The sequence below is a fragment of the Felis catus genome, chromosome A2 (assembly GCF_018350175.1).
Source record: "Felis catus isolate Fca126 chromosome A2, F.catus_Fca126_mat1.0, whole genome shotgun sequence".
Classification (NCBI taxonomy): domain Eukaryota; kingdom Metazoa; phylum Chordata; class Mammalia; order Carnivora; family Felidae; genus Felis; species Felis catus.
Window position 1 is genome coordinate 21861133 of NC_058369.1, and position 18750 is coordinate 21879882.

The 18750-nt window shown below is 39.4% G+C and overlaps 2 protein-coding genes across 7 annotated transcripts in view; one reads left to right on the top strand and one right to left on the bottom strand.

Annotated features, from left to right (window-relative positions):
* DCP1A (decapping mRNA 1A) overlaps positions 1-9839 on the bottom strand; it is a 58316-nt gene extending 48477 nt beyond the window's left edge. The window contains exons 1-3 of one of the 2 annotated variants that reach the window (XM_003982326.6): positions 9609-9839; positions 7557-7597; positions 5308-5435 (exon numbers count right to left, since the gene is read on the bottom strand). In XM_003982326.6, coding sequence (XP_003982375.3) covers positions 5308-5435; positions 7557-7597; positions 9609-9803 — 364 coding nt within the window. In that variant the 5' untranslated portion in view covers positions 9804-9839. Of the gene's footprint in view, positions 1-5307; positions 5436-7556; positions 7598-9608 lie in introns of those variants that run through there. The other variant, XM_045051518.1, reaches the window with a different exon arrangement.
* CACNA1D (calcium voltage-gated channel subunit alpha1 D) overlaps positions 1-18750 on the top strand; it is a 429655-nt gene that overhangs the window by 4676 nt on the left and 406229 nt on the right. The gene's annotated exons all lie outside the window — the stretch shown is intronic.

The window sequence follows — 18750 nt, forward strand, 5'->3', positions numbered from 1 at the left end:
TAAACCTATTTTACATTCTGAAATTCTTCTCTGTTACATGCTAGACTTTCCAAGCCTATGCTCTTGGTCCCATTTTCCATTTCTTTTCATTTTTTGGATGAATTCTGGAGAATTCCCTCAGATGTCCTTTTCTATTCTTCAATTCTCTTTTCTGTTGTTACAAATTAACTGCTGAGTCCAGGCAGAGTTTATTTCAATAATTAAAATTTTAAGTTCTAGGAATTCGACTTGGTTATTTTTCAAAGCTACCTGTCACTTTATTTTATACATGTGACATTTACATCCATTAACGTCTCTGATCATTTCATTAACTAAACTTCCTGGGAAGGTTTGGCTAATCCTGTTTGTTGTGTTCTACCTTTCACTGATTGTGAATTATCTCCCTGTAGATAATTCACACTCCTTGTGAATTATCTCCTTGTAGATAATTACTCCTTGTTAGTAATTTTAGACCAGGAGGCTTATCAATGAGCTCCCCGGGGCAATCTGGTTGTCCCTCTAGAAGAATTTTGCATTTGCTTTTACCAGGTGTCCTAGGGTACTCACCAGCTGAGGATCAATTGTTGTCAGTTTTTGGCCTGGGTAAGAAATTATACCAAATGAATGGTATAACCTGAACCCCAAATCCTGTATGAGAGAAGGCTCATGGCCACAATTTTCAGGGGGAGACATTTTCTCTCTAACCACCGCCCCTACTGAGATAGATAAACTTGCCTTGTCCTCCTCTTTGGTTGGTGGGCTATCTTTCTGATTCATTAATATGTAGCGCATTAGGGGACCTGGCTGTATGTATATAAAGGTGTCTCAGCTCCACCTCTCCACCTGTGAGAGTTCATGGCCTTGTCTCCTGGCCCCGTGTCACTGTAATGGGGTCCTTACTGAAGGAGAGCTCCATACATAAGAAGCTCTAACAGCTGGCAGCCAGTGTCAGTTTATAAGCTCCTCACTTCAGCCCTCAGCTCTCACTCTGATGCTGGCCACTGAAATGTCCCCTATTCTCTTTTTGCCTAAGCTATGCATTTAATATTTTATACAGCAATTCTAAATGTTTGTAGGAGGAAGGTTTTCTGTCATGATACTACTGCTGGACAGGAGTTGAAGGAGATTTACTTTGATGTGCCTCTGCCATGGAACTCCTGGAAGTTCAGAGTCTCCAAAGAATGGTTTTATTAATACAGTTGGTAACATGGATTCTCTTTACAAATGAGAACAGAAGATCAGCAGATCAGTAGTAACGCATATTTACACAGCAAAAAAACTGTTTCTTCAACCAATCAAAAATAAAATTAAAACTATCATCAATGTTTTGGGGGCATCTGGGTGGCTCAGTCGGTTAAGCGTCTGACTTCGGTTCAGGTCATGATCTTACACTTTGAGTTCGAGCCCCGCATCGGGCTCTGTGCTGACAGCTCAGAGCCTGGAGCCTGCTTTGGATTCTGTGTCTCTCTCTTTGTCCCTCCCCTGCTCACACTCTGTCATTCTCTTTCTCAAAAATATATAAACATTAAAAAAAACTAAAAAAAAAAAAAACTATCATTAGTGTTTTTTAGGAAGAGGTGTCCACAAATAAAACACCTACCTCAATCCCAAGTTTTAGACAGGAGGGTGCTTTGCGTTCCAGTATACTGATCAAAATGAACACTGTGACCCACTAACCAGAACTGCTTCTGTTGAGAGCGTTAACAAATTTGTACGTTCTAATATTTCTCATTTTTAACATGTATAGATTTTCAACTTATCATACCTCAGGCTGTCTGGTAATGGCCCCTATAACATCCGAAAATAATACCTGTAAAGACAAACAGAGTCTCCAGCTTGTCCTGGTGCTAGTTAGAAGGGATGTGAAGAAGGACACTACGGGCCTGGGTTATAAGAGAACCTGGATAATATTAAAATCCCTTACAACTCTTCCACTTTTTAAAAAGATCACTTGGCTTGGGTCCAAGATGGAGACACAGTCTATAATATTTTATATTTATAAGTGCCTGACAAAATACCTTCATGTATATGATGCTCTTTTAAGATAAGCAGGTCAGATCAGTGGTTTACATGATTTATTCAAGGTTACAGCCCGAAAATGGCAAAGCCTAGAATAGAATTCTTTTCCGAAAATTAAATTTCATGCCAAAAGAGTGTTACCATGGCAAAGCCACCCTCAGGGATATCTTCTGCAGCCTTTGTATCTAGGAATCACTTATAAATTTTAAAAAAGAATGACTAAATGAGAGGCATAAAAATCTAATCCAAATTCAGACATGGCACAACAAAAGGGTGTGTTTGGAGCATGGGTTCATGCTTTACATCTCTTCTGTCCATTATGGTAGCCGCTAGCCACATATGATTACTTACATGCAAACTGGTTAAATTAAATAAACTAAAATGGAAAAGAAAATGTCTTGGTAGCACCAGCCACACTTTGAATGCTCAACAGTAGTCACAGGTAGCTCGTGGCTGCTCTATGGGATAGGACCGATACAGAGCATTTCCATTATTCCCATTATTAGAGTTCTAGTTGACAGCCTTGCTCTAGAACGTGGATTGATGAAGTTAAGTAATTTTATTGTTGCAGCCATCCAGAAAGAACACGGGCTTTGATGACCTGAATTCTGCCTATGTCACTTACAAACTTGTGACTCTTGAGCAAGTTTCTTAACTTCTCTGGGACTCTTGTCTCCTCACTATAAGTCAGAAATAAGGTGTTAGGAACTACACCTTTGCTTAATCAATTACAGAATCTGCAGTCTTCCCAACCCTCGTCACAGCCTCATAGGGGTCTCATGACTGCCAAAAGGCCCTTTGATGAGTATAGAATATACTACTTCCAGAATATTCAACAGAATCACCAACCTAAGCCCTTGGCTAGTGTAGGCATTTTCTCTGCAAGATTTTACCTTTTCCTTGTGGGGGTGGGGGTGGGGTGTTGTATAAATCAAAACTAAAAAATAAAATAAAACAACACAATTTATTTAGAACTGGGAAAAATGAGAGCACAGTTTTCTAGTAACTCCAAAAACGGACATGAGTGAAAGAAGCTGGATCTGAAGGTATAACGAGTGAAACGGGTCAGTGTTTTAGTGATATTTCCCACAAGACAATGACAGAAGAGCAGCCACAGAATCAGGTATAATTACCTGTATACACAATCAGACACTAATTAACTTTTTGTTTAAAGAACAAATCCCTTAACAACTCAATAGCTTGCAGCCTTGACAAGACTATTTTCCACATTTGAGACTAGGTAGACAAAACATAGACCCAAGAGAGGCCATCACACTCCCAGAATCACTTCACCCTGCCTTGTCACTTCTCCCTGATACAGCTGTTCCTTTAAATACCTTCCCCGAGCTCCTCTTGTAGACTGTTTCTAATACACCCACAGTGTTGTACTTGACCTTTTCAGGCCTTTCTCTAGTCTGAAAACAAGCTGATGTGCTCTCGCATTTCTAATTAGCAATACCAGAAACCATACAGCCCTTAGAAAATAATTCAGTGCCTCAACTAACTGGGGAATTGGACAACTTCGGTTAAGTGAGTTTTCTGTTCAACTAAGGAAACCTTTGTTTCAACTTCTTGTTGAAAATCTTTCTAGAATAAAATGCATTAGTGTACCTTTCTGCTTGAGAATATTCTAATTAACGTAATAAACACTCCTGACGATTTAAATTCTTACCATCACAACAAATTAATCTAGGATACTATAGTGGGGTTAAAGTTACAGCACATTTTTATGGTGACGTCAGGCTGTACTCCAGGTATCTGCTAGATGTGCACAAAAAAAGTCTGATCTACCTTTCCAGATAACCGAGGCTCTGACTAGTGAAATTCTGGTTAATCGTGATTTAATTCTATTTGTGCTATGTTGCACTTTCAACTCCACAGGAACCTTTGCTTGTGAAAGAAATACTATGATTCACATTAGGCTTATGCTAAATAGTTATGAAATCCATGGGTCTCTGATAATTTTCCAGACTACTTTCAAACTTTTGTTAGAAGCAATAGCTAGATTAAGTTTCCAGGTAGTAAGGAGCAGAATTAAGCCAATTTCCCTTAAAAAAAAAAAAAAAAAACACACACACACACACAAAACTGGATCTGTGTTTCGCTGCAGAATCTTCCCTTTAATAGAAAGTTCAGCACAAAGAAAGCTGCCATCTGAAGTAATTCTGCTGTTAACATTAGTTCCAGTATGTCCCCAGAAATTAAATCTCAGAGAGGAACTTTCTGGACAAATAGTTCACTGCAAAATCAAGAGACTCTATTTCACTCAGATACATAAAGTGAGCTGTGGAGAAGAGTTTGGGGCTTCTGTCTCTGAAAGAACATCCTTTCTCACTCAGGGAATTAAAAGCTGCCTAATTTCCAGAGCTACTTCTATTTTACACTGAAGACATTCCTTCAATACTAGTTACCGCCCAGTCAAGTGAAATCCAAAGAGTAACTTGTCCTTTTTAAGTGAGAAGTAACATCTCTCTGGCAATCTCCTTGGATGATAGTGACAGTCGCTCTGCTACCACAACCAGGTCTGATCTACCTACACTCAGTGCCAAACAAACTGCCTTTCTTCTGCCCTCAAACACTCGTATCTTCAACACCCATACTGAAATACAGGAATTGAGGTTACTTTTTAGTATCTTACTTCTTGAAAGAGCTTTGTGGACTGTATGCAACCATTCTGAGGAGTCTGTAAAATGCCTGAAAGGTCTCTAGAAGTCGCTCTACAACTGAGTAGCTGCCACTTGCATCTGAGTCACAGCTGACTTAACTGCTTTCCTGCCGTACGTAGGTTACTGTATCATTAACAGCGAGTACAACAGCTCGTGGCCCAGAATTTGGACCCAGCAGACACTCAATAAACAGACTGAAAAATAACACTCCCAGGGCAAAAGATAGTACTTGCTTTAGGGACAGAAATATCAGTATCAGTCCCCATCCTGTATCTCTCAAACTAAGTTCTATTTCTGTTGTTCAGGGGCATGGACAGCCAATAATTGAATGTCACAACCAAAACAAAGGGTGAAACTTACTTTCATAAAACAAACAATAGGAATATAATGTAATGCTATTATATGGAATAGTTTATTTAACTAAAACAATATAAATGTTACTGTATACAAAAGTGTATACTGTTTCAATTTTAGAAGCTCAATTTAAAAGGCTTGATCTTACTAAGAGACTCATTTATAACCATAAGAGCATAGATTATGTTTTTTATTATTAACTTGCAAATCCAAAAATAGTGTGATAGAAACTAAAGTCACTCAATTTTAATTGTAAACATATGAACCATAATAAGACAGATATACTTACAGCTTGCATTTCTATACAGAAGAAATGGTTCATGGAGCTGAAATTCCAAATCTTTATTCACTGGTTCAACCAGATTGTGCATATTCAGTCGATTCACAATGGTAAAACCATGGTAAGGTGAGGCTGACCTTAGATTTGACAAAAAACAACAACAACAACAAAAAAAACCAAACAACCCTGTAGTCACTGTTTAATTCACAGAAATGTTATCTACTTCTTTATTTCCATTTCAAAGAATAACTACATTATTGCATTACACAACATTGTTAGCACTTAAAATTGTAAAAAAAAAAATTTAAGACAGATCATATCCCTCCTCTTCTCAGAAGTTTCCAAGGGCTTAGTCCCTCAGACTGAAGGCCGATGGCCTTGCTAAGGCCACCAGGGCCTTGGCTGGTATGTGTCCTCCTTGCCTTCCTCTCCTCTGCCTCTTCCCTTGTTCTCTTGCTCCAGCCACACCGAGCTCTTCACTTTCCCTACAGGAGAGCACTTCTACCTAAAGACCCTTGCCTGGAACACTTGTCCCGAATCTAGTTATCTCACCCCCTGCAAGCTTCTCCTCAAATACCACTTTCTCAGTGACACTTACCTAAGAACTACTCTTTCTCAGGTTCCCAGCCTGCTCCCAAGTTCAATACCTCCAGCCCACCTCTTTTTTCCCATACCACTTATTATTTTTTATATTTACTGTCTTTCTCCACTAGAATGTAAACTCCACACAAATAGGGTTCTTGTCTTGTTTTTTTGCAGTTGTATCCCAAGATAGATAGCCAGTAGATGTTTAATAAACATTCGCTCAACAAAAATATCACTTATTTTAAATACGGTACAGACTTGGTTGTAGTATAGACTGTCAACCGTAACAATCATGATTGTTTCTTACACCAAACAGGTCTTTCCACAGTTCTCCTGAGTTAGACAGAAAATGCATCGAATCCTATAATAACAAATGTCCTTGGTTCTCCTATCAGGGTGAGTCAGTACATGACCCTTTAGACACTCCTCACATGTATACAACATTTCACAGTTTCTCATTCATTTCTCTGTGTACATGGGAGAGATTTTAGAATACTACTCTACAGATTAGGAAATAAACTCAGAATGATTAAGGCTTTTGTCCAAAGTCACACAAATAATGTGACTAGAATTCAGCTTTAGGTTTTCTGACTCCAAATCCAGGCTTCTTCTAGACTAAGGTCTCTGCAAAGTGATATTCTGACACTGTGGCAGATCTTAATCCAAGGCACATAAAATATTCTCACATTTCCCAAATAGTTTCATTGGTTTCCTTTTGTTAGGATCAACACTGTGTAAGCCTCTATGAATATTATGAAACCAAATCATTTATTATATACTAAACTTCATATTTTCTACAAACAGTGGACCTGTACTATTCTGTAACAGTAAGGCCAGGAAAGTACTTTCCAAATATCATAGATACCAAGGCTCTAACTACAATGAGTTTCTAGAGATTTACATAGGTAATAAAGAATAATGAAGTAGGTGAAGGATAAAGGCTTTTTTTTTTTTTTTTTTTTTAAAGGAGAAAGATGAAGGGCAGGGAACAAAGTGGCAAAGACTAAAGAGCTGCTATAGTTAATATGTAATATCAAAGCACTTACATACAAAGGAAAAAAAAAGCAGTGTATTTGGACAAGATCTCAAAGCCATACACCAGAATTTAGAGAATATTTGACAAATTCTTGTTAATTACCATCAATGGAGAAAGGCAATCCTTAAAAGATAACTGCTAATACAAAAAGGTGGGGAGGACCAGATGTCAGCAATAATTCCTGCTGAATCCCTCTGCTTTAGAAACCATGGGAAAGAACCTGCCCCAGTCAGAGTAAGACCTAAGGGAGATCCAGAAAAATAAGGACTCATGACTATCCTTTCCTGTCAGTTACAGTTAGGACACAAAAGTTGCCTAATAAAACAAAAGCTGTAGTTTGTAAACCAATCCTGTTTTACATAATGACCTCTCAGAAAAGTTGAAAATATAAAGTGTGCAACTGAGTAATCCAGGCTTTCTAAATGACTCTCAAGCTAAAATTACACATTACTAGCTCTGAATCATAGGAAGGCTCAAAGAAGGGACATAACTTCGTTAGAATCTCACAGCTACAAATGGATGAATAGGGACAAGCAGGAAGGTTCCAAAGACAAATGTACAACAACGCTGAACTTTATAGGACACTATTCACCATTAGATTAAAAATAGACATGTATCATTTTTTTAAAAAGCTTACCTTCGATATACAAATAAGGTCCCTTCTATATCAGTCTTCTCCTATAATAGACAATGAGTCAATTAGTTTTTTTCCCCCATACTTCAACCCCAAATGGTCCTAATGGAGAAGAAATAATTCATGTTTAAAATGAGCTTATTTATTTTAAAATTACTCACTTTGGAACAGGTCAAGTAACTCTTTTACTCCACAAACTACTGTTACCAGTTTCTTTCTTATCCTTTCTATGCTATTAATGCATACTAATGTATACACAATGTTCAATACAGCAACATGTCTATTATCTGCAACATTTTTCTTTTTAAAATTAAAAAAAAATTTTTAATGTTTATTTATTTTTGAGAGAGAGAGAGAGAGAGAGAGACAGACAGACAGACAGAATCGGAAGCAGGCTCCAGGCTCTGAGCTGTCAGCACAGAGCCTGACTCGGGGCTCAAACTCATAGACCACAAGATCATGACCTGAACTGAAACCACTGGACGCTTAACAGGTGCCCCAAAACATTGATGATAGTTTTAATTTTATCTTTGGTTCATTGAAGCAACATAGTTTGTGAGAAGTTACAACTCATTGTAAAATAACAAAGAAAAAGTTTTGCTTATGTTCTATGTGCCATTATCCAAATGAATGAATAACGGCAGCTTATTTTTCAATTCAGATTATGGCTTGCATTTCATATGTAAAGCAGGACTCCACAATTAAAATTCCACAACACTGAAAATCCGTGAAAAACTAGAAATAAAAGCTTGTTAGTCATAAGTTCCTGCCCCCAAGTCTTCACCATTTGTCTGCAATTCACAGCTCACAAATTTATATGCAGACCAAATAAAGTAAAATGATTCAGAACAATTCAAACTAAGGCAATGTCTAAAACAGCTACACTAAAAAAAAAAATTCTATAATTTTGTTCTTTTTGACTTTCCATATCTCCTTCTCTTCCAGGAGGTAAAGGAAAGAAGATAAAGTAAAGCAAGAGGATTCTGAACACTTTCTTCATCTGAATTAAGTGTTTATAAATGTCAAATCATTCTTACAAAATTATTGATTAAATATAACCTATGTTTCTGTTTTATACCTCAAAGAATATATTACAATAATATTTCAGAGCTTTGTTAGTATAAGCATTTCATTTCTTACTGAAATGTGAACATTAGTCATTTATGAACTCAATCCAACAAACATTTACAGATTATTTGACAAATGTAAAGCCTAAAGCTGAATGAGCAAATTACTGAGGGTCAATTACTAAAAACTGGAAATTACATTACTTTTAAACAGGGGTTCACAAGTCAGAGAACAGATTGAATGTAACTTTTCAGACACCCTCCCGTGCAAAAAAAGCCAAAAAGTACTTAGTCTGAAGGGAGCATTCAGAGGTGACATCACCAGCAGCACAGCTGGAACGAAACACATTTACAGGGTCTTTTTTCCAAAGGTTTCAAGGGAATCCAATTAACATGGAAGCCCTTTTCCTAAGTGCCTTGAAATCTTTTCCAAAACTCTGGAAACAGAGTGCAGTTAGATAAAAGCCGGATTTATCCCCACCACCTCCCTTCCAAGAATTGAAACTAATTGGATTTCAAGCTTTAAATCCAAATGACCTCTATGAAGGGGGCTCTTATTTACGTGCTTGTTGGGGGAGAGCACGGGTGTTTATAGATTATGTATATGTACTTTACCTAATAACCCTCACAGCTTCAAACGCAATCTTTCAGGTATCTTTCTGACCCCACCGTTCTCATCCTCCAACACATCTGCAAAGAAGGCAGATCGCCCATGTCCCCGGACCCGACCCCATGGGACTGATCCTCCTGCAATCCTCCCCTCTATCGGCTTTTCCCTCGGGACGTCTTGGGCCTACTTCTCTCGCTCCTCTCTCCCAATCCTCGAAGCCCCTGACACCTTTCAGGGACCGGCCTGTCTCTTCTCCAGTCCCTGGCCTCTCCTCTGCCGCCCTGGCCTCCGGAATCGTCCCCAACCCAGGACAGTCCGCGCGGTCCCTTTAAGAGGCGGTGGCCGGGCGGGCGACCTCAGCGGCCTGGCCGCACTCACCCACTGGTTGGCCTTGGGGCAGAAGGTGTACAGAGCGACCTGGCCCGTGAGGTCTGCGATGCTGGTGATGTAGGGGTCGTGCTGCTTCAGGGCCGCAAGGCTCATCTCCTGCCCAGCTCGGCTCAGCGACTCCATCTTGAATTCCGGAGCCGAGCCCCTCCAGCGGGGGCGGAGTCGCGGGCAGGATGGTGCCATCCAGGCAAGGTTCCCCCAGCTGCGTCAGCACCCTCAACTTCCGCTTCTCCTTCGGGCCTCGCGGCGGGGCGGTACAACAGCTATTATGCTCCGCTGTGTCCACGGCCCGGGCGCCGGGTTCCGGGATCGTCGGGCTCCTAGGGTCCGGCGTGTCTTTGGCGGCCGAGCTTGCCGGCGGGGGCGCAGGCGCATCCTGTACTCGGGTTAAAATGTCCTGTCGGCGGGATCGAGGCTGCCCTCGAGCTTTCTATGGGGTCCTGCCGGACGAGGCAGCAGGCCGACGCGGGGGCAGCCTGCGCTTGAGGACGCGCAGGCCGGGCCGCGGAACGAAAAGCCGGCTGTGCCTGTGCGGCACTCCACAGGTCGTGGGGGGAAAGCACCGAGAAGCTGGGAGCAGGGAGGGCGGGTACCCTGAAAGTCGCCCCAGGTCTCGGATCTCACTGGATCACTATCGCCAGCAATTTGGTGTTTTTCGGTAGGAAAATTCTGAGAAAAGCCAAACTAAGCCTCCTGTAACTACACAGGAATGACTTGTGCAATTCACTTTTGCCTATTTTCCTCGTCTTGGTCTCATGTAACTCCTTCCATCCGGTCTTGGGAGGAGAGCACGAAGGCCTGGGTTTGTCCTATATCGATTAAAGCTTTAAAAAGATAAAGATAATACATTATTTTAGCAAACATCTGTTGGGCATTTTAACACATTTTGAAGAGCCAGGTACTAGCTAAAGAGTAAAACAACGGAGACTATACGGAGCTCTGTTCACACCACTCAACTTGTTTAAAAATTTTTTTTTCCTTACATTGAACAGATACCCCAATGGAATTGAATTTTTGAAAGGAAAAAAAAAAAACAACAACAAAAAAACCCCGGGGTGCATGGGTGGCTCAGTTAAGCCTCGACTCTTGATTTCAGCTCAGGTCATGATCTCATGTTTCCTGAAACGGCGGTGGGGCCCTGGGCTGACAGCATGGAGCCTGCTTGGGACGCACTCACTCTCTCTCTCTCTCTCTCTCTCTCTCTCTCTCCCCCTCCCCCCCCTCCTCTCTCTCTTTCTCCCCCCCTTACCCCACTCACACTCGTACTCAAAATAAATAAACTTAAAAAAAAAAGCCCTGTAATATTTATATTTATGATTTTACATTTGTGAATGGGAAGAGACTTCATGTCTTACATTCTTTGCAGTATCACGTGAGAAGCATGTGCAAAGGCAGACAGGAAGCGTGTCAGTCATTCACTGTTCCTTAAGTATCCGGAACTTTTAGGTGTGAGCTGGTGTCACAGGAGGGTTGGAGAGACGCTGGTCTTTGTCTCACGGAGTCGAATGAATCTTGTGGAAACAGCGAAGCGATAGTTTGAGGGAAAGTATAACGCTCTAAAGAGTGAGATGTATCCCGGCTGGGTAGCTGCTGAAGAATTTTGTCCCTGACTTCTTATTGGGACCTTATCAGAAAGTTTGTGAGACTGCAGGCATGGCACCTAGCCCAGGTAGGTCTGGAATACCTTCATCCTTTTTTTTTTCCTTCCAAACCTGGCCTTTTCTTCAGCCTCCCACTTGTAGCTGCAGTCTGCCTCCCTGAAGGTCCTTTCTCTCCCTCTGCCTAATGTTAACCCTTTCCCTTTTCACCGGTAGCCCCTCGGGAGCTTTAAAGACTGTTTAAGACAACTTCCTGGCTCCGGGAGAAACAAGTAGGACAATGTAAGGAAACTGGGACCAGGCTAGAGATGTTGCTCTTGAAACCCAGAGGATTTCACTCCATCTGGTCAGGAGAGTCTAGGAAGGCTTCATGGAGGAGATGATGTTTGCATTAGTGCTCCAGGGTGAGTAGGAGTTCACCAGAGAAGAAAGGCAAGGGCTCCCTTTCATTTTACAGTCTAATGGTGAGCTAGGGAAGGTGTGATCATCCTCATTTGGCGGGTGATTTAATTGAAGCTGGATGGAGAAATCACTGGCTCAGTTCCACACTAGTCTGGGGGCATCTGGTATTAGAATCCAGAGACTCCTGCCTTCCCCCAGGGCTCCCTTCCTATACACCATGGCTACCTTTCTTCATCATTGAGAATGAGTCTTACTCCCACCTACTTTCAATAAAATAATTAAAAATCTGTGCCCTAATTTAAAAAATATATGTATTTTTTGAATAGATAATGCAAGCCCTTGGAATAAAATTCAAAGACACACCTGAAACTTAAGTGATTTTTTTTCTCTTAAAAAATTATTACTTTATTGAGGTATAGTTGACACATAGCATTGTATTAGTTTCAAGTGTATGGTATACTAATTTGTTATTTGTATACATTGCAAAATGATTACCACAACAGTCCAGCTAACATCTGTCACCATGACTAGTTACAAATTTTTTTTTCTTGTGGTAAGAACTTTCAAGATCCCCTCTCCTAGCTACTTTCAAATATGTAACATAGTGTTATTAACTATAGTCATCATGCTGTACATTACATCCCCATGACTTATTCATTTTTTTCTTACATAGATTTACCAATATTCAGATGGAAAATTGCTTCAAAAATGCATGTTTGCATGGCCCAAAACGTGTTAATGTTGACTGTAATGCTCTGTACAGTTCTCAAGATATATTAAGGACAATGTGAATACTTTGGAATTGAAACTCTTCCCCCTTTGCTTTGATGCATGGTTTTGCCTTGTGTTTGTGAACCAAACCTTAAGATCTTTCTTGTGTCTTAGACTACAGGCTAAGGGCAGCGAGTGCATCTTTGTTGGGTCTCTAGTATTTAGTATTTATGCCCCCGGCATAGAGTAGATTCTCCATAAATATTCATGAGTGAATGCCATCTTCAAACCCAACGCCTAAAAGGCCATGGAGGAGACTACTTGGAGAAGGGAGAGGTGGCTGGGCAGGTCAGAGATGGGAAAGTGTCTTCCTCTTCCCTGGAAGACCTGTCACTTTTGTGCTTCATGCATGTCAATTATTATTATTTTTTATTTTTTTGTAATTTTTATAATTTACATCCAAATTAGTTAGCATATAGAGCAACAATGATTTCAGGAGTGGATTCCTTAGTGCACCTTACCCATTTAGCCCATCCCCCCCCCACAACCCCTTTAGCAACCCTGTTTGTTCTCCATATTTATGAGTCTCTTCTGTTTTGTCCCCTTCCCTGTTTTCATATTATTTTTGTTTCCCTTCCCTTATGTTCATCTGTTTTGTCTCTTAAAGTCCTCATATGAGTGAAGTCATATGATTTTTGTCTTTCTCTAATTTCACTTAGCATAGTGCCCTCCAGTTCCATCCACGTAGTTGCAAATGGCAAGATTTCATTCTTTTTGATTGCTGAGTAATACTCCACTGTGTATACATACCACATCTTCTTTATCCATTCATCCATTGAGGGACATTTGGTCTCTTTCCATACTTTGGCCATTGTTGATAGGGCTGCTATAAACATGGGGGTGCACGTGTCCCTTCGAAATAGCACACCTGTATCCCGTGGATAAATGCCTAATAGTGCCATTGCTGGGTCGTAGGGTAGTTCTATTTTTAGTTTTTTGAGGAAACTCCATACTGTTTTCCAGAGTGGCTGCACCAGCTTGCATTCCCAAGTATTGACATTTGAACAATATTTGTTCTTCCTACCCAGGTATATGGAATATTTTTCCATTTTTTGTGTCTTCTTCAATTTCTTTCATAAGCTTTCTATAGTTTTCAGTGTATAGATTTTTCACCTGTTTGGTTAGATTTAATCCTAGGTATTTTGTGGTTTTTGCTATAATTGTAAATGGGATCGATTCCTTGATTTCTCTTTCTGTTGCTTCATTGTTGGTATATGGGAATGCAGCCGATTTCTCTGCATTGATTTTATATCCTGCGACTTTGCTGAATTCATGAATCAGTTCTAGCAGTTTTTTGGTGGAATCTTTTGGGTTTCCCATAGCTTTATGAAAGTATCCTAAAAGGTACTAGATGCTTTCTAGAATTGCATTTCTGATATGTGAACTAGTTTAGTCTGTCAGTTCTGGAGCAGACATACTAATGCTTTCAACCAGGGAGAAAGAAATCTCCATAAGGGGTAATGTAACTGGAATAAAAGCACATGGGATTAGCATACCATTTAGTTAATCTGTTTATTGTGTTTAACATGGTGTTCTTGATAATGTTCTTTGGGAGAAAGTTCTACATCCTTTGCCGTTACTTAACCCAATGGAACGTTTCACATTAACCATAGCATAGCAGTGGTATAAACACTAGCAGTATATTCAAAACTGATACATACTGCTTCTCCATGGAACAGCAAAGTGCTTCATAGGTATACTCACTCGCAAACTCTCAAGATTGGTATATGGATGTAGATAATTGTTAGGCATTTGTAAATGAAGGCATCCAAAGGTACAAGATGAGCTGATTTCCCTGAGGCAGAGATTGTACACTATTCACCAGCAGTCATTTTTATCCTTTTCTGTTGCCTTCCCCACACAGATAGGTTTCATTTCCCAAACTCTTTTAGCTTAGGTACAGCTCTCTGATCCAATTCTGGCCAGTGGAATGTTGGCAGAAGTGATGTGTGGCTTCTCCAGGCCACAGCTTTAAGGAGCATGTTTCCCCTTGACTTGCTTTTCCCCTTTCTGTTGTCTGGGTGCAGGCAACCGTGGGGCCATGAAGAATGGCAGAGACCTAAGATGAAAGGGGTTGGGACCCTGAATCACCACAAAGAGGAGAGCTGCTTGCTGTCCAGGGTATCCTTCTCAGACTGTTAGATGATTGAGTAGACTGTGTTAGGTTTGGGAGATTATGTACTTTGGGAGATTATGTACTTTTTTTGTTACCTCGGTCTAGCCTATCCCAACTAATTGTACTGCTCCAGATTGTTCAGAAAGTCAGCAATAAAACTTCAGGCTTCTGAAGTGGAATTAAAATTAAGCATATGATTTACCAGAAGATTGCTTAGTGCTTTGACAATAAGTCAAGACTTCAAGAGAACTCCAGCCAGAGCTCTGCATTAGCAATCAGTTATAAGCACAAATTTGCAGAGTCACAAAGTGGCTAAAGACCAAAAATATTCTTGCCTATACCATTAGGCAATTGATTTTGCAATTGCATCATGAAATAACCTACTAAAGCCAAATTGGGAGGCTGGCGTTTAAAATGTACTTCTGTATGACAGTTGCCACAGATGCTCTCAGACTTCTTTTAATTCTGTCTTTCTCCCTTGGGCGTATTAAAATGCAAGTACCGTTGACACTTGAATAACATGAGTTTGAACTGTGTGGGTCCACATATGGGAAGGTTTTTTTTTTTTTTTGATAAATATAGTAACAGTACTATAAATATATTTTCTTGGGGCACCTGGGTAGCTTGGTAAGTTGAGCATCTGACTTTGGCTCAGGTCATGATATCCTGATTCATGAATTCGAGCCCCGTGTTGGGCTCTATTCTGACAGCCCAGAGACTGGAGCCTGCTCCACATTCTGTGTCTCCCTCTCTCTGTCCCTCCCCCACTCACACTCTGTCTTTCTCTCTCTCTCTCAAAAATAAACAAACGTTAAAAAATTGACAAAATATGTCTTCTCTTCCTTATGATTTTCTTAATGACATTTTCTTTTTTCTAGCGTACTTTACTGTAAGAAGATAGCATATAATACATATAACATACAAAAATTGTTCATGTTACTGGTAAAGCTTTGTCAACAGTAGCAGTTAAGTTTTTGGGGGAGTCGAAAGTTTTACCTGGGTTTTCAACTGTGTGGGGGTTTGCCGCTCCAACCTATGTGTTGTTCAAGAATCAACTGTATTTCTTTTTTCCCCCACTTCTAAAGCACCTTTATCTTCTTGTATTATTATTTTCTTATTGAAGTGTAGTTGACACCCAATGTTACATTTGTTTCAGCATACAACATAGTGACTTGACAAGTGTATCCACTATGCCGTGCTCCGTGCTCCCCATCGCGTAGCTGCCATCTGTCACCACACAACACTGTTACTATGCTGTATTCTCCATGCTGTACCTTTTACTCCTGTGATTTATTCATTCCATAGCTGGAAGCCTGTATCTCCCACTCCCCTTCACCCATTTTGCCCATCCTTTCACTCCCTTCCCTCTGGCAACCATCCGTCTTCTTCTCTGTAGTTAAGGGTCTGTTTCTGCTTTTTGTTCATTTATTCATTTGTGTTATTTTTTTAGGTTTCACATATAAGTGAAATCATATAGTATTTGTCTTTCTCTCTCTCTGACTTCTTTCACTTAGCAAAATACTCTCTTGGTCCGTCCATGTTGTTGCAAATGGTGATATCTCATTCTTTTTTTATGGCTGAATCATATATATATATATATATATATATATATATATATATATATATACACACATATATATGATTCATATATATATATTCAATCAGTTATATTGAACTGATATATATGAATATATATTCATATCTATATGATATGTGTGATATGTGATATATATCTATATCTATCTATCTCACATCTTCTTTTATTTGTTCATCTAAAGGATCAACTGTATTTCTTAAGCCAACACAATAAGAAAGAATTTAAAGGCATCAATCTGCTGTGTTAACTCTGTAACCTGAAATCTTCCTTGTTGACTCTACAGATTAATACGAAATGTACTAAGTATGGACAACAGAACTTAGAGACTTTTTTTGTTCACGAGTTCTTTTCTATATCTTTCCAGTTTTAGTTCTGGTTTGCTTCTAGTCTTATATAACCATTATTCATTTACTAATATTTATTTTTCTGGTGAAATTGCCATCATAATCACTTCTACATATGCATTTAATTCATTTAATGAGTCTTAGCTCCCTTCAACACAAAATTTGTTCAGTGGCTAAAGCATATTAATAAATTGTTGAACTCTTATGGATTGGATGTGCACACAGATACACTTAAGAATGAATATGTATTGGGGTGCCCGTGTGGCTCAGTCAGTTAAGTGCCCAAATTCATCTCAGGTCATGGTCTTGAGGTTTGTGACTTTGAGCCCCATCTCGGGCTCTGTGCTGACAGCTCGGAGCTTGGAGCTTAGAGCCTGCTTCGGATTCTGTGTCTCCCTCTCTCTGCCCCTCCCCCCCAATAAATAAACATTAAAAAAACCCACAATGAATATGTATCTTCACTGTACCCTCCCACTTTGAGGTAAAATCACAGTGTTACATTTTTTTTAATGTTTATTTATTTTTGAGAGAGAGAGAGAGACTGAGACAGAGCACTAGTGGGGGAAAGGCAGAGAGAGAGAGAGAGAGAGAGAGAGAGAGAGAGAGAGAGAGAATCTGAAGCAGGCTCCAGGCTTTGAGCCGTCAGCACAGAGCCTGATGAGGGGCTCGAACCCACTGACTGACCCACCCAGGAACCCCACACAGTATTACATTCTTAAAGGGTTCAGTGCTTTGTTTTTTCTGCTTACATATTGTCTTAATTTGGGTATCCAATATGTGATCCAACATGTGAGCTTGAGGCAAAACTGACACAAGATTCGTGGGAGGCTTTCTTGTGTAAATCAATTATTACATGATTTGTGGAATAACAAATATGGTCCAGATATAGTTTATGTTATTTTGGTAAACTTGATTACATTTATCCTGAAGGTACAAATATTAGTTAATCCTATCTTTCCCCACTCAATTGCACTCATAACATAAAATAATGTTAAACACAAAATAATGTACACTAAAAAGCACTTTGAATTATGGAAATGCTGTAATTTAACGGAGATTAGCTGTCACAATATGAAAAACCATTCACTCATCTGTATGTTGCCTGCAGCCTTGAATTTAAGGACTATTCCCTGTTCTGGACCTTGAAGGAGATATCAATATTCATTATCTGAGGAGAAGAGCATAAATTACCCTTAGCTATCCAATAAACATTAACCCAAAAGATAATAGAAAAACCCATTTCTCCTGTGCAATAAAATTGTTGCCACTACTGTGATAAAGGAGGTTGAACTAGGTCAGGAGCAGTCCTTTTTACATTGCTCAAGAACACTAGAAGGATTAAAAATTTATGGATTACCTCCTAGAAACAATGATCTGGTACAGAAATGTAATAAAACACCCACTCTCCTGTGTCTTCCTAAGCTGCTCCGTGCCGTTTCATTTTCTGATTGTATTAACATGACAACTTTCCAAAGCTCTAGAAACTGTCTTTTGGCAAAGATGAAGATTTTCAAACTAAAAGAATTTTTATTGAAAATCCCGAGGCAGATGGTGTAAAAAGGTAATGTTAAAATGTGAACCAAATAGAATCATTTTGTGTATATTCGGTATATTTGTAATTTTGTCTTACTTAGGTCGCTGATAAGTACAAGCAAAAGAACAAAAGTGAAGTAAAAGGATATGGCATTAAGATATTATACTATATTAATGGTCCTTTGGATAAAATTGTGTGAAAAACACGATATAGTTATTTTTATGTGAAATCTTCCTGTACCAAAAGCTGGCAAAATTATTTCTTTAAAGACCTATAGTTTTGAAAAATTATTCATTTATGTTTCTTTAATCTTTCAGACTCCTCTAAGTCTTTGTACTTTTTAAGAGCATTTTTAGAGCACACATGTTTGTATATTTAATGCTGGAAAATAATCTAGGTGGGACTATTTGGATATAAATGTACTTAGTTTTAAGGGATTTGGGGAGATGGGGCTTTTTATTTGTAAATGTCTAAAAGTCATGCATTTCCCAAGTATTGATGGATGCTTTCATATAGGAGGGTTTTTGTTTTCTTTTCCAGTGACTCCTTTCCTATCTTCGCTTTCCACTGATGGCCTTTTATTCTTCAATAATGAAACATAGGAAAACATACACAGTTCCAAACCTTCCATTTATCTGTTTTTGAGCTAAATTGCCTTGAGGTTAAGTAAAGGTAATGGAAATATGATTACTCAGGTGAAACATTACCATATGGGCATTTTCTGCTCTTTACAGATGCCTGCATTTAAAGTAATCTACTAGAAACTGA